This window comes from Opisthocomus hoazin, chromosome 1 (assembly GCF_030867145.1).
Source record: "Opisthocomus hoazin isolate bOpiHoa1 chromosome 1, bOpiHoa1.hap1, whole genome shotgun sequence".
NCBI classification, from domain to species: Eukaryota; Metazoa; Chordata; class Aves; order Opisthocomiformes; family Opisthocomidae; genus Opisthocomus; species Opisthocomus hoazin.
This window is the reverse complement of record NC_134414.1, coordinates 19,031,641-19,048,367: the sequence shown is the minus strand read 5'-3', so window position 1 is coordinate 19,048,367 and position 16,727 is coordinate 19,031,641. Positions and strand designations below refer to the sequence as shown.

Genomic DNA, 16,727 nt, shown 5'->3' with positions numbered 1-16,727 from the left:
GCTGTCACTTCCTGCTCCGCGCCGTTTGTGTCCGGGTCGCTCGCCGTTCCCTGAGCAGCCGTTACCGTCCGGTTACCCGCTCTCGGGCGCGACACCCGCCTCTGGGGCCAGGGGGCGGCGGCGGGGCCCGGCGGGGAACAGCGGGGCGGGGCGGGGCGGGACGGGACGGGGGCTCCTCTCGTTTCCTCACTGCCGTTCTTGGAAGGCGGCGGCGGCCGAGGGGCGGTGAGCCCGGGGAGGGGAGGGAGGGGGGGGGGGCCCTCGCCTGCGGGCCCCGGCATCGGGGCGGCCCCCGGCCCGAGGCGGGACGATGCCGGTGAAGAAGAAGAGGAAGTCCTCGGGGCCGGCGGCTGCGGCGGCGGAGGACGCCGGCCTCAAGAAGTGTAAACTCGGCAGGTACCTTCTCGCGGCGCACCGGGCGGGAGCGGCGGCCGCGGGTGCCGGCTGTCACGTCCCGGGCGAGCGCCCGCGGGGGTGGGGGGGCCCGCCGTGCCGTGCCGTGCCGTGCCGCCCCGTCGGGCCTGTGCGCGGCCTCCTCCTGGAGCTGCCACCGCGCCCGTCGGTCTCGCCTCCCGCTGTGGCGGCGGGGCCGGGCCCGGCGTTGTGCCCGCGGCGGGCAGCTCCCCTCCTCTCCAGGCTGCCGGTACCCGCAGGGTCTGCGTTAAATCGTCTGTTCTTCTGTTGCAGTGAGGTGGTCAGCACACTCCAACACAAACATCAGCAAAAGGTTTTTCTAATAAACGCTGGAGTCTGAAGCACCTTGTGTGCTAGCTACCGTGAAAAGACCGCTTGTGCCACGGTACCCAGGAGTTACCGTGGGGACGGTAACCCCTGAGCGTGGCGCAGCAGGCGCCGCGTAGCTGCGTGCCCCGCGCATCTGCTGGAGCGTGCGAAGCCTGCCAGTAAACGGGCAGTTACGGCAGGCGTCCTGAGGACATGGGAATACGAAGGACTTGCGACATCCGCGCTATGGGAACGGCTGTCGCAAGAAACTGCGGCGTATGGCGGTGCTCGCAGGGTGACCAGGCTTGAGCTTAGAAGTACCCAGGCTTTTATTTTGTCATTTTGGGTAACTGTTCCACAGCTCGCTTTCTGTGGTCGTTAATGCTCTCTTAGTTTCAGTCTAAATTTATACATAAGCAGTTAGTAACTGTTCTTTGTGCCTTCCTTATCCTTAATGTAACACTTCTCCCTCATGGTTCTGCCACGTAGTGTATTTGGACTGAGTGCTTGTGTTTTCTCACGCTTTATTTTGTTAAAATTAAGCAAGCTAAATTCTTCTGGTTTGTAATACCGATTTTAAGTTTCCTTGCTCATCATAGCTCTTCTCTGCATCTGTTCCAGTTTCAGTTCATCTTTCTGGAACACTGCTGACCAAAATTTTGTCATCTTGATTTCTTTACTTTAAAAAAAAATGTTTTGAAAACTCTTTAAAAAAAAAAAAAAAGACTCTACAGGAAGCTAGTAGTCATTGGGCAGAAACTACGGTGTAAATGAGAGTTCATACTAGCTGATCACAAAATGCTAGATACACAAACACTTTTGACGTAGCATTCTTATGTAGCAAGGTATTGGTAATATTCTTTAACAAAACCAGTGATTACAGATGGATATATGTTAAACGGGATAAAATCAACAAGCAGCAGCATGCAGTATGGCTCTTTCTGGTGACTTGTGTTTTTAGTAGCAGTTTAATGGATGTTTGTCTGTAGTACACCTTTAATTCTAGCTTTCAGCACACAAGGCTTCATCTTAGAGAGCGCTGCTTTCTTTTCCACTGAAGCTTAGAGTGCTACATGGGAGATAAAGTTGTTCACCACCTCTCAGAACTGAACTATTCTTTTCTTGCTTGACATTTTCATTTTTAAATTGCAGTGTAGGAGCTGCATGATTTTAAATCCTCTCATATGATTAACTTTCACCTCATTCTTAGAAATAACCTTAGCTTGTTCTGAAAGTCTGTAACTTGTATTTGAAAGGAGCGTGGATTGAAAAGGTGCTGCAACTCCTTACTGACTAAAGATGCCTTCAGGTGGTCAGTGTTTTTACTGGAAGAAGTCAGTTACTCCATGTATTCTTCTCAAAAATGATAAATTATGAAAATTCACTTCCTAGGCAAACTGGGTTGTGTCTCGCATAATGAAGACAATGCAGGGGGTGAAACTGTGTGTGCTGAGCAGTGTTAGTCTTACCATAGATTGCATGTTACTATTCTAGTATGTGTACCAAACGTCTATAGAATTTACAGATATTTAGTTACATGTTTAATGTAAACAAATTGACTGAGTTTTCTTCCCAAATTTGGATGCTTGACTATAAATAGCCTGACTTTTAAATATGTCAGACTGCAGCTCCTGTTGACCTAAATGGGATCTGTGCATATTCAGCACTCTTGAAGATCATGCTGCTTATTAGAGACCTAACTTTAAATGCCTGTACGTGTAAACATAAGTATATAATAAGGCATTTGAATTACTGAGTAGCGATATTTTGACCATCTGTGTGGGGGTTTTTTGGTTTAATATCTACAAGATAACAGTACTCTTGCATTTCAGAAAAAGTAATAGCTGCAATAAACTGGGTTATGAGAGGGTTGTATTGCAAGGTATTTTTATGTTCCAACAAGTGTTGAAATAGCATGGCAGACAGTTGCCCTTTAACAATTTCAGCTTTATTGTTGATGTATATTGACTTTGTGAAACAGTTTAAATAGTTTGAACTAATCATAAACAATTTGGAATTTAATTTAAAATTATTTCTGATTTGTCATATTAAAATAACACTTCCCTTGTGTTTCTATAAGCTATTGCAGATCACAAGCCTCTGGTAAAGTAATAAGTGGAGAGGAACATTTTTCAAGCAAAAAGTGCCTGGCTTGGTTTTATGAATACGCAGGTAATATGCAATGGATTCATATTTAAAGCTATATGTTTTTGTTTAAAACAAACATATTATTTGTATTTTTGATTTTTTTGTGCTGATGTAGGCGTAAAAGTATGTCCATATTTACTTCCTTATAACATGCACTTGAATTAGTATAGCTTTTACTATCACCTTTTCAGTATTTGTTCTTTTTGACTTTTTCTTCTTTACTCTGTGCTTTATAACTTAACCTGGTGTCCTTTAAAATTAAATAACTGATGTTGGACAGTACAGTGTTGAACCAGGATGTACTGAATGATTCTACTTCCTGATTTGAAATGGACAAGTAGAAGTCAGGACGTTGAGAAATAGTTTAGATTATCTAAGTAGATCTTGTTTATAATCAAGTTGGAAGGATAATGAAATAGCTCTTGATTTAAGCCTCTGGGTTTTCTATTTTACAAAATAAAATAATAGAAGCGTATACCATTTTTCCTATCTGAGAATCTGTCCTGACATTTTATATATCCTAAAAACCAAATATTTTCATTCAAAAATGTTAGAAGTAGCCTCTTTCAAATAAATCAGAATTGCTATCCAAGTAATAATTGCTTTCACTGAATATGCAGTGTATTTTGGAGAATTTATTAGGCTATTACTGCCTTTTATTTACCAATTACATGGTTAGAAATTGAGAATCTATAAACTGTTACTAATTTCTTTTGTTGTTTAGTAACTACTTGAAGTCCATCATAACTAGCTGGCAATTAAAACTCATGAATGGCCAGTTCTCAGTATGAAATGAGCTTATGATCTATCTGCCAGCAATTGGTTTGAGTATATTTATCAGAACTGATATTTTCCTTGCAGTCTTTCCACAGTAATGAACTACTCCTGACTGTAGTAATGTGCTTTCTAATTTAGGTTTGAGGCATACTTTTTTGGAGTAAAGAGTCTTTTCTGAGGAAAATAATAATTCTCAGTTAATTTTCTTCTGATAAATGTGCCTGCACATACTTTTAACTCTTTTAAGGCCTGCAAATTTTAGTTTTGTTGTTGAGTCAAGAACTAAGTGTAGGAGGTTATACTTTTTTAGTTAACCGGTAATCAAAATATGCCACATTTCTAGCATAAAATAGAATTCCAGTGAAATTATACACTGTGGGAGATAAAATATTTCCATTAAAAGATAAAATTGTACACACACACACATATATATATGAATTGTACATGTTTTGTGGGCCAAAAACACTGATTCAAGTTTATACTTGTCATTACCAGTGAACCCTTGTATGTGTTTCCCTTTAAGTTAAACTTGCACTTTTTTTTTAGCATGTTCTATGTAAGGGCTTCCCAAAACAAGATGACAGTGTTTTGCCTGGCTTACCTAGGTGAAATGTTCTTTGCAACATTTTTCTAGAGGTAGGGGTTTGCTATCTTAAATGCCAGTTGCATTTTATTCTCCTGTAAAAGTATCCATTCTCAATAGTTTTTATTGACTATCTTCTTATCTCACAGTGAGTAATTATTCAAAGTACATTATCCAAATTCTTAAAAAGAATTCTGCTTAGAATACCAGCCACGGATGCAGGTGAAATGGAGACGGGTATCATTGAGGGGGAAGAAAAAAAAAAGGACTGTTTTGTCTGTGTATTAATTGCAAAATTTGCAAAAAAATCATAAAATGGCACGTTGTTTTGGAATATAAAGCCTTTACCTTTTACATGGGTTCATATTCACTAAAACAGTGTTAACATAATGATGCAAGACACCTCAAAATAGCATGTCAACAGACCTTCTAATAATATTTGGTTGCCCAGTAGGAGTCATTTTTGGAACAGGCTTAGGAGAACTAACTGAAACCAGAGAGAGATACAGAGAAACAAAGTGGTGTAGAGTATGTCTGTATGTGCTCTTTAAAAAGCAGCAAAACAGCATATTTAGAGGCTTTCTTTGTGTTAAATGGAAAAATGACAGTATAACACTAACCGTTGTGGTCCTAATCAAGTTATTTTCATTGCAGTCATAAACCTTTTTCTGCTTTGTACATGGCTAACATGCTTAGCATTTTTCTGATTTATTGTTATCACTCTCCTCATATTACTCATGTCATAGAAGTAACCTTACATTATTTGAAGATTCATCCTCTTCTGTGTTAGTGCAAACCCATAATGTTAACACCACTGAAAGAGTAACATCTGTAGTAGTAGCTCAAATGGAATTAATTCTTTTTTATTGTTGATAAAATAACTCTTTCAAAAACGTTATTATAACTTCAGCACAGAGTAGCAGTACCCAAGCTGTCACAAAAACAGTTGACCACCACAGTTATTGGAGTTGAGCTATGTCAGTGGGAAACTCAGTGTCTGTTGAGAACTTGTGTGCACACACTAGAATAGCTTGACTGCTGTTGTGGGGAGGCGGTGCACAACATGAAAGTTCTGGTTTAATTTTGCTTTTAGTTTATAGTGTTACTTCATACGTAACATACATGTCTCCACCCTGCAGTTGATAGAATGGTTCTATCATAAAAGCTACTTAATAGTCTAATTCAGTGTTTTTAAAGATAGCTTGTATGCAGTATAGTCTTAGTTATTGTTATGCATAGCCCTTGTGAGCAGTGAATGTTACTTGGATTTCAAGCTGTTTTCTTTTTGGTTTTGGAGGTCCCGATGAAGTTGTGGGGCCCGAAGGAATGGAAAAGTTCTGCGAGGACATCGGTGTTGAGCCTGAAAATGTAGGTTTCTTGCACGATATTTATAACACTTTGAAAGAGGGGTTTTGAAGAAGATTAAGGTCTGTGTAAAACTCTTAACTTCAGTAAGCAAAGAGTTGTTTATCTTCCTGCTTTTAGGAGCTGTTCTAAGATGTTTCAGCTGAGTGTGTCAGTTATGCATGACTGGTGTGTTAGGGTTTTTGTATGTTTTATTATAATAATCTTTCACTTTCAGAAATTGAAATTGAGGGAAAAAGATTGTGCATAGCTGAATTATGAAATGGTAGCAAGTATAAAATATAAACATGTACAAAAATTGCTAGAATGTTTGAATGGTTAGGGTTTTATTCTTGGACATGTAGAAATCAGCCTTTTCCTATGTACTGACTCCTTTTTCTCCCCTTGTTTTTTCCCCTCACCTAGATTATTATGTTAGTTTTAGCCTGGAAACTAGAGGCTGAAAGCATGGGATTTTTTACCAAGGAAGAATGGTTAAAAGGAATGACCTCATTACAGTAAGAGTGTTATTACATATATGTAATAGAATGTTCTAATTTTATGTTTGTACCAGTAGCTTAATTATTCTAGCCCTCGGTTTACTGTGCATTTGCAGTAAGACACAGAAATTCTTGCTTTTAGGTCTGGTCTCAATCAACAACTGGAAGTAGCTACTGTTCATTGAGTTGTGAATCTGATGAATTCACTCAAATGATAAAGTTTTGCCTAGCCCTATTAAGCCAGGTTTTGGTGGCTGCTTTTTCTTACAAAAGTTATGTTATAACTAGATATCATGCTAGTTACCAGACGCAAATAAGTACATCTGGAGATACCCATAAGCATATCTCAGTACTGGGATTCTAGAAAATTTTTACTGATTTCTAAGCTTTATAGATGAGGACTGCATTGATAATAATGTTTGTTATTAGTGTTATTTATTAGATTTAGGTCAGAAGCCATGCTTAATGGTTAGGTTAAATAACACTTTCTGAAATTGTAAATAAAATTCTTGCTCCTTCTTCTGTTTGTAAGGATTTTTGGTGAGATAATGCTCTGCCTAAAGAGGTTGTTTCTTTCATGAAACTCATCAGCTTTTTGTGATGTTTAGTTCATTTGTCACTTTTTCTTGGCTCTTCGTGAAACTCCTTATGGTACATGAGTGCTTTAAGGGGGACTTCTTATGACGCTGCATTCAATATTAAAAATGTCAGGGAGCTACTGTTGCACGTACAGCATGATGAGAAAGAGGGGGGTTTTTTGACCCTTGCAGTTGGCACAGTTGCCCTGTCAGTTGTGAATTGGTTTGGGAAATTGTATTGCGCAGATACCCTCTGGTTACTCGAGACTGTGGAGTAAGTGATTCTGGCCTCACTCCCTTGTGCAAATCTTACTTGATTTGGGATCAGGCTTCCAACAGACACTTTCATTATTTTGTGACTGTCAGAAGCTCTTAAATTTAGCAAGAGCTGGAATGATTAAATTGCCTGAAATTCAGGACAACAGAGGTTAAATTCTGGGCGCATAAATTTTTTGATGCGGTGAATGTGTATAATTTGGTCTCTGAAGTATTTAATTTTTGTGACTAAATGGAAGCTCTCGAGAGTTAGCTAGTCTAGCAGAGTGCAAGCACAAAGATGCATGAAAACGGGTACCTCATCAGAGCCAGTATTATAGACTTTGTAATAATCTGTTGTGATTAGGAATCTTCTGGTTCTTTTAACAACAGAGCTGGTCATGCTGTAGGCTAAATGTGTTTAAGACAGAAAATATGGTGCTGATGTTCATTTTTAATATAAACAGACTCGTGATCGAAGCACTTGCCTAAGCCTAAACCAGTTAACCTGTATGTTTTGTTTCCCCTGGGTGTGCTCCATTAGCAGGCCGTACACTAAGCAGCTGGATGAAGCAGTGACACTCGCATAAAGGAATTCAAGATTTCTTGGCTTAAAAAGAGAATATAAGTCCATAGACTTGTACTGTTTGTGCTTACTGGGAAGGGAGGATCATCTTATGGGATTCTATCTTGTATGAGGGAATCTAGTTTCTCTTGAAAGGTTTGACAGACATTTTGAAGGAGAAGGATTTTATACTGTTAAAGCAACAGAGTATTATTACATTATTGCACAGCTTTTTTATTATTTTTTGCATGCAGAAATGACATTAAAATGCATTAAAAGCCCAGAGTGTATTCTAAGTCAGAGTTATATTACATAATCTTTACTTCAAAATATGTGAAATGTCACAGAAGGTAATTGCATGAACAGGGCTGTGTGGAATTCAACTCCATAGTAAGACACCTAAATGTGTGGTTTATGTGCAAGAGCTGGATTTCTTAAACTCTTACTGCAATCTTTGGAGATCTAGTCAGTCTAGCGGAGGCTAGGGAGTTATTCAGTTTGCCCTAAGACCTAGTGACTGGTCACCTGAATTGCACTTACCGGTTGGTTGGCTAGACCTCTATGAATGGCAACACCTGAAGTTTAGACACCTAATATTAATCTACAGTTAGATACCAAGATTTGGGTGCCCGAGTCTTGAAGTTACATTCTTCTTGTGTGTGATTTTGTAATATGTTAATGAAGTTTGTTCTTTAGAGAGGAGGAGAAAAATAAGTATGTGATAAGGTATACACTGTCAAAATTAAGGTGGATCGAGCACTAAGTAGCAACTTATGAGACTTGACTTAAGGTGTGGAAGTGAGGTTTCTAGTATATCGGATTGGTAAGGTGAATTCTGCCCTCTGTGCATATATGTGTGCATGTATATATTTATATATGAAAGCTGGGTGCCTAAATTTAAATTAATCACCTGAAGCTCTTTTCAAACAAGTATCTCTTCTGAGCAATTTATTTCAGCTATTTAAAACACCTCCTTAGGATGACATGAATAGCCCTCAGGGTGGACTGTTTATCTGCATTTGCTTTAATGCCTTTGAAAGGTGTATAACTTAAAGCTGAGCATTTAACTTTGTGTATCTGAGTTAGAGAAGCATACTCATGTATTTGTCAATTGTAGGCTTTACAGACCTACAAAGAAAGATAAAACTAGTTACAAAATGAAGGTAAAGGAAAAGGATTACAATTCATGATTTTATTAAACTCCAGAGAAGTCATTGTTTGAGCTAGGTAAATACAAAGAATTTCATGTGTAAGGAATTGAGGTGCAAGCAGCTGTATTGTCAGAGTACTTCCCTCTGGCGTTGTTTGTGGGTTGTTTTTTTTTTTAACCTCAGAATGTGAGCCAAATTTTACATAAAAGTTGAGCTTTTGAAAATGAGTGGCCAGATAAAGGGGAGAGATTATATTCCTACTGAGAGAAATATAAGGTCACGATCTCACATTTTTAGGTGCAGCAGAAGCCACATGAGAAAGAGAGGCAGAAAAGTCAGATTTGTAACTTCTTGCTGTTTGCAGAATAATTAGTAAAACAAACTTACTTGAGTTGGTTTTAATGATAGCCTAATATTGGCTGATTTTCCAACGAACTTCTTGCTTGTTATTGCCCTCTTTCTGTTAATGTGTGTGAGCCTGACACAAAGCATAGTGTAAAAAATTTTTTTTTTTTTTTTTATGCCAGTATAGCACTCAATGTGGAATCTAAACAATTTCTGGTCTTCCAGACCTGTAAATCACTTGACATAGTGAAAATACAGCATTGCCAGAGCACGGAAAAGATGTCCGTTTGCTCTCTTAAGCCATTACTTCCTTGGTCCTCTGTATGCTCCAGTTAGAACATGGAACCTAAATTTCGGAAGATCTTGTTGCAGTGCTTGAAGAGAGTGGATGGGCTAGAGGAATATCATTTCCTTTTGTCCATCTGGAGGGCTGGATGATGGCAGGGGAACTCTTGTGTAGATTAAAAGACCTTCAAACTACTTTATATGCTACCATTAAATGCTTTTGGTTTAATGTTGGTATACATCTTACTAATTTTTCTTTTTGGTAAAAGACAAGCATGTGTGAATAATTATGAAATATGAAACATTGGAATATCTGAGTAGGAGTTATTGAATCATCACTCTGTCCATGTTACCTGTGCCTCAGATGAACTCTCTACCTCAATAGAAATCAAATAAACGAAACACTGTTAGGAAGATTATTCTAAGTATGGGTGACCTCAGTCATCTTGTTTGTGGTGCAGCCACACAAGCAGCTATATCTCTATAAAAGAGGAGTTTGATAGCTCCTTACCTCAGTAGTGTGAAGAAAATTAGTGGCCAGGTAAGGAAATTCCTTAAATGGCTTTAACAGAGATCCATCCCTGCATTGGGATTCAAAGGGTGATGCCTGTCTGTTTGCAGGTGATCCGGTTTACTGTTTGGCTTTGAATAGGCTGACAATAGCTCAGGAGTCTTGAGGCTTAATAATTGCACATTTTCTTATCAACTTTTTCTGCATTAAAATGCATATAGCCAGTAGTACAGTAGACAACAGGAATTTTACTTTGTACTTAATTTTATGATTATTTGAACAATTTTAACAAAATATTTTGTAAGAAATTTAGACACACTGAAATTTGTGTTATCCGTGGTATGGTAAATAATGTCAGTCAAATTATATTTGATAAAATGTGTGGTAAACCCACTTTAAGTAGTTCATATATGTCATTAGTACACTAATGATGTGAGCATTTAGTTAGTTGTTAAATGGGTAGATTTGTCCTCAAATGTAGAGGGCAATATTATTGCAGTATGAAGATTTGAGAATAGAAAGAAGAGATATGGATATAAAATGAGATGCCTTTGTGGCACAGCGTCATCTCCGGTGCTCCCGAAGGGCCCTTGCTGTGGCTGCTGGGACCGGTCCACAGGAGCTGTTCCCCGAGAGGCAGGCTGCCAGGAGGGGGACATGTTACCAAAGGGAGTGTTGAGGTACATCTGCGTTTCGGAAAGTGTTACTCCTGTCACGCAGGATACAGGGTGGATTTTTTTTTTAATCATGGCAGCTATTATTTTATAAGAATAAAATGTGATACAATATAACAACTATTCTTTGGAGTGAATCTTTCCTGGAGGATTAGTGTGTGTAAATTACATTCTTTTCTGCCATTGTTGGTGAATTTAACCCATTTTCTATTTGGAAACAAAAGTCCTTGCTAAGTGAAATACATGGAGATCATCTTTTCTGCCAAAAGGTTATTTTTGCCAAAGGGCTATCCTGTCAGCTAGCAGACCTGTGCATTCTCATACAGCCTGTGAATTTTCAGTTGGATAGCTACTGACTAATCCAGGCTTATCAGAGCTTGCATTTATCAGTCATAAAAAATGAGCAGACTAGTATGTTTTGCAGAGTGCCTGCTCAGTCCTTCCACTGGTAAATATGTAGTCTTGAAGTGTGTTTAGCATTTGGTTTTGTCCAAAGAGATATGGCATAAAGCTGTTGTTTACAGCTGCATTTTACCACCTTAATGCACACTGCATACTATTTTGTCCAAACTTTCATAGTGATTGAAAGATAAGATAGTCCTGGGTATGAATATAAATTGCAGAGTAAGGCATAAAAAGACTACTATTTGAGAAGTAAAGCAGAGACTTTGTATTGTGTTGCTGATACATTTAAAAAAAACTAGTTACAGAAGCCAGGCATTCATCATTGCAGTAAGCTGCAAATGTTGAACATGTTGAGTGTTCTTTAAGTCACTTCCATAGCATTGCTCCTGTACATCTGATGATTGCGTTTTGATGGTTTTAATTTCTTATGTTTGCTGACATTTTTTCATTGTCTGAATGTTTTGTTTTGAACTTCTAATGTCATTTATTTTTCTTTATTTTAAGGTGTGACTGTACAGAAAAATTACAGAGTAAGTTTGACTTCTTGCGGTCACAATTGAATGACATTTCATCCTTTAAGAATATCTACAGATATGCCTTTGATTTTGCAAGGGTAAGACTACTGGAATGTTAGAGAAGTTCTTATTTTAATTATTCAACAAGCTTGAACTTGAGTGGGTTTTGTGCTTTCTTTATTCGACCTTAGGATAAAGACCAGCGAAGTCTTGATATTGATACTGCAAAATCCATGTTAGCTCTTCTGCTTGGAAGAACTTGGCCACTGTTTTCAGTATTTTATCAATACCTGGAGGTACAAGTTTCCTTGACTTTCTGAATGATGGCATAGTAGTTGGGCTGTCCTGTGAAAAGCTTTCAGGGGTTGTGTTGTTTTGCTCAAGAATGTATCCACATTGCTCCCCTTCCCTTGCTCGATGTGCTTATGAAACAGTGATGTTCTTGAATGCATCACAGATCCTTTTTCTTTATGCCTGCGCTTCACCTCCCTTCCCTTATCAAAGGCAACTAAAATTCCACCTTAATTGTACTATAAATGTAAATTTAAGATTAAATAATAGAGGCCCAATAGTCTCTTCAACTGCATCTGTGCTGAATTTCAAATTTGCTTTGTGTAGACACAGTATGTAGGTACTTCGAGTTCTGGCTGTCTCTGGAAGATTTTGGTCAGCTCAGCTGCAAGTGGCTTAGTAATGTGGATGTGTGTAGGTTAATGTGGAGCATACTAGGCTTGACCCTATTTCCTGGCTTCAAATTAGTACTCAAGTTGCAGAGTACATGCCCTTATGATCATACTGTGTTGTACCCTGGAGAAAAGATCTTTGTGATCGTTCATTCTGGAAATATATCTGAGCTAGGTATGCCCCACTTCAGAGCAAGATGAAAATTTACCGGGTTTTGAAGTCTTAAGAGTGGTGACTTCCTGATTCCCTGGTATTTTGATTTTGCTCTGGTCTTTCAAGAAACCTTTTTATGTAGTTTCAGAACTATGAAATATGTGCATATGTAGTATTTTAAAAATATGGAAAACCAAGGAAATGGTAGCCATTGTTACCCATTAAATTGTTTGTTAGGAACTGATTGAAGATAAAATGAGAGAAATGAGATGCAGCATTACCAAATGTCACCTGACGTTTTAATGTTTTGAAATGATTTTTGCTAGCAATCGAAGTATAGAGTTATGAACAAGGATCAGTGGTACAACGTGCTGGAGTTCAGCAGAACTGTCCATGCAGATCTTAGCAACTACGATGAGGATGGTGCATGTAAGTATTCATAACATTTTGCTTATTCAACTATTATTTCAGTATTTTCAATTTGCATAAAAAAAATTCTGTAACAGTAACAATACTGTAAGGTATAGACTATTTCTTCTGCAACAACGTAGACAAAGTAGAAAAATTGTCCTGATAACCACCAATCTTCAAACTGCAGATATACCCCTGACATACTACTACAATTAATGGTGGTGTATTTCAGCCAGCTTCTGTTCAGTTGAGGATCTAGTGAAGCTGCTTGCTACGTGAAACTATAGACTTGCAAAGAGAATTATAAACAGCAAACTCATTTTTTACTAGTATGTAATAAACTCTAGTCTAACTCTAAAGTAGCCTAGTTGCTGGTACCTGGGGCTGAGCTCTACAGCTGGCTGATAGTCAGTCATACTATGACTGAATTGCATTAGGCATTCCATTTTGGTCTGTGTTATAATTATGTGCTGCAATTTTTAAAGCTCTAGGAAGAAGGAATTAGTTGTGCTGGTTTACAATATCATAGAATCATACACCGATTTGGATTGGAAGGGACTTTAAAGATCATCTGGTTCCAACCCCCCTGCCATGGGCAGGGACACCTTCCGATAGACCAGATTGCTCAGAGCCCTGTCCAGCCTGGCCTTGAACACTGCCAGGCAGGGGGCATCCACAGCTTCTCTGGGCAACCTGTGCCAGCACCTCCCCACCCTCATAGTAAAGAATTTATTCCTTATATCTAATCTAAATCTGCCCTCTTTCAGCTTGAAGCCATTACCCCTTGTGCTTGCACAACAAACCCTTGTAGAGAGTCCCTCTCCAGCTTTCTTCAGTTCAGTTCAGTGCACCCATCAGATGTCAGGAACACTTTTTTCTGTAGTTCTGTGTTGTGTTATTTCTGCCCTTTTTGCCACCCTTGGATTGAAATGATTCTAGTCATTGTTGAGTCTTGGGTATTTGACCATAGGATTGACATGGATGTTACCTAGACTGATAGTATGAACCCTCATACTTTAAGAGAAGGTGTTTGAAAAACATTGGCAAATGTAACTCCAAGTTTCATCCGTTTGCAGGGCCTGTACTTTTGGATGAATTTGTTGAATGGCAAAAAGTTCGTCAAGCGTCATAGCAAGAATTCAAAAGAAAATGCAAAAGTTTTTTGGTGCCCGTCTGTACACAAACCAATGAGAAAAACAAAGGATTGCATTTTCATTCTTAAGAAAGACTTTACAGTAATTTTTTTCCTTTTTTAAGGAAATTTTCTTGTTACACGCGATATGGGCATTGAACCACACCTCTCCTGAGACTGAAAGTTGGAGTTCTTGTTTTGAGTCTTATGTTTATAGCATTTATTTCAGAACAATAAAGATTCAGATTTGTGACAAAGGCCTAAAAGTGAAGAATGTCCCTTGAATGTGAGTGTGGTGTCTATTTTTAAAACCAAATCTTTAAGATTGTCTTTCTCAGAAGTGCCCTTTGCTATGTATTTTTGAAGACCTTAAAATTGCTGAACTGGCACTGTTTGCTGATGGTATGATTGTCTTGTGTGGCAAACATTAGAAAGAATGACTGATTTTTGGAGCCCTGGGTGGGAGCGTGCTAATTTGTGTGTTATGTATGGTCATGTGGTCATGGGTTGTGCCGCAGTTTTCAGCTCCTTACAAAGACAAAGGCCTTAAGCTCTCTTTTTTTTTTTTTTTTTTCCCCTTCATTTTTGTTCGGTACCCAGTGGCATGGCATTTAATGGCAGGCCCTTTTAAAGCAGAAAGGTGTCGAGCATATGGCTCTGTATGCAGAGTGGCTGAAAACCAGTTGCCTGTACTTCAGATGGTGAACACAGATACGTTTTGGTACAGTAAGGCAGCTTCACATTTTTAGTATGATTTAGACTTTGGATTGCTTTGTATAAATAGTGCAATTTATATTTTAAAAGGGAAAGCTGGAAAGACTTCATTTCAAGCTTTGCTTCTTACATGTTTTAGACTGGAAGCATTCACAACATGACTTTTTTTTTTTAACTACCTGGATGCTTTTCATAATGTAAGTCAAGAAGAGACTATTAAATCATCTACCTTTGACCTGTATATAACAAGCTATTAATTTTTACCCTGTTACTCCATGTATTGAGTCCAGTAACTACTGCAGTTGTCCTTTTAGGCGCTCAGTGTTCGTGACAACCTTTAAATACAGTAGAAGTGTGTCACTCTGTCTTTGTGCCCAGGAGGCCTAATGCCACCCTTGAGAGGGAAAGGGTTTTTAATGAGTACTTGTGAGAAATTGAAACAGAATGAAAGAATGAAGCATGTGTAACTTCTACTTTATTATATAAATACATTATGTAGACTGTGATAATGCCATGAGACTCAGTCAGTGATCAAGGCCTCATTGTGCCAAATACTTCAACAGCTTGAAATAAGAATATACAATATAAGCTAGGCATGACTTGAAGATCTTTGCCTCAGGGAAATTACTTCTGTTTTGCACATCCCTTATTCAGACTAACAAACATGAGTTTTCCTATCCTTAAGGAAAGCTTTATTCCCAAGATGATTTTTTTCTTTTTTTACAAGGTGGGAGGGAAGGAAAAAAAAAAAAGAAAAGGTGTGAGAAGAAATAATAATAATAAGTGGGAAAAACTAGTAGTGTGTGCCTGTGCTCTTGTTCTACTACGACAAGGACCACTCTTGCAACTTACTCTTCAGACCTGCTTGCTGTGGGCTGCAGGAAGCAATGCAGTGGTGGTCCATGGCTGTTCTGCAAGTCACCCGATAGTGCAGTTCAACCTTAGAAGCTTGGTTCTGCCCAAGCAAAAAAAAAAAAAAAAAGTCATTGGTGGGGGTGGGAAATAAAAAAAAACAAACAACAATTGAGATACTTGGAAGATCTCTGCTTGTAGAGTGGCTAGTGTCTGTGTGCGTGCAAACACATGCACTACAGCTGATCTATTTTTCCACCTTTTTTTAATGGAAGTACTTAAATTTAGGCCTCATGTAGGCTACAGCAGTTCTCTTCAATATGTTACAAGTTGTTCATTTGCATTGCTGATAATTGTGATTTCACTCATAACAGAGTGCCTTTCATTTGGAAATTGTCCTACCCCACAGAAAGTTAGTGCCAGAATGAGATTAACTTCAGGAGCCCCAAGATGTACTGGTAGAGTGAGGTCCTAAGATACACAGATACATGTGCACCAATTACCTTATGTCAAGGGGAAGCTCTGTTGTGTTCTAAATCTCTGCAGGGGCACTGGTTCTGAAATGACTTTCTCAAATTTCACTACCATGACTCTCCTTGCTTAGTATGTTTCGTCCCCATTAAAACTGGGAAATTCTCTTTCCAGAAGTCTTGAAATACTGGTTAGAAGACGAATATTTTAGAATGTGATTTTAAAAAAAAAAAACCACATCTTTTTTAGGTAACTGCGAACTGTTGTGAATTCAATTTAAACCATTTGGTCCTAGAGGATGGTATTAGAGTCTAACAGTAGGAGTGATGCATCTGCCAATCCAAGGTGGCTGAGTACTTACCGTTAAGGTGTAAGACGCTATGTGATGTATCATTTGTATCTCTGTTAAGGTTTTATCAGTATTCCTATAATAAATCCATGTTTCAGGGATTTATAACTTAGTTGTGTGTGTGATTGAAAATCATCAGTTACTGTAAAACTTTGGGAATGAATGTATTTAAACTACTTAAAATCAATATAGTTTTTCAAATTCGAATAAAATAGGATTTTAAGTTATGTTTTTGTGCTCAAAACTGCAATCAGATATATTGTTTAAATGTGAAATAATGGCTTGTACAGTTTCATTGTGAGCTGATCACTTTTATTAGTTGTCTTTTATTAAATTGCCTTATAGCTTATTGTGGATAAGTGCCGAAAGCTGTTTGTTTATTTTTTTAATTTTGTGCATATCCACAAGCCAAAACTGAGTTCAACTACATGCTTTCTTTAGTCTTAAAACTTCAATTTTGCTTTGCTCAGGTGCATTTCAGTCTGTTGAACTAAAAAAAAAAAATGACACCTTATTTTTCAGTATTCTAAGGTGAAAGTTCACAGGTGAAATATGCTTCCACAGTTATGACAAATAATAAAATAAAAGGTGAAATGTCTTCC

General features: G+C 38.4%; 1 protein-coding gene across 1 annotated transcript; it reads left to right on the top strand.

Annotated features, from left to right (window-relative positions):
- Positions 1–237: 237 nt before the first annotated feature.
- On the top strand, positions 238–16,013 carry DCUN1D5 (defective in cullin neddylation 1 domain containing 5). The gene is made up of 8 exons (XM_075418007.1): positions 238–396; positions 2,804–2,895; positions 5,529–5,599; positions 6,002–6,093; positions 11,349–11,457; positions 11,551–11,655; positions 12,523–12,625; positions 13,684–16,013. Exons 1-8 carry the CDS (start codon positions 311–313, stop codon positions 13,737–13,739), a joined length of 714 nt encoding a protein of 237 aa, XP_075274122.1. The 5' UTR covers positions 238–310; the 3' UTR covers positions 13,740–16,013.
- The last annotated feature ends 714 nt before the right edge of the window (positions 16,014–16,727 follow it).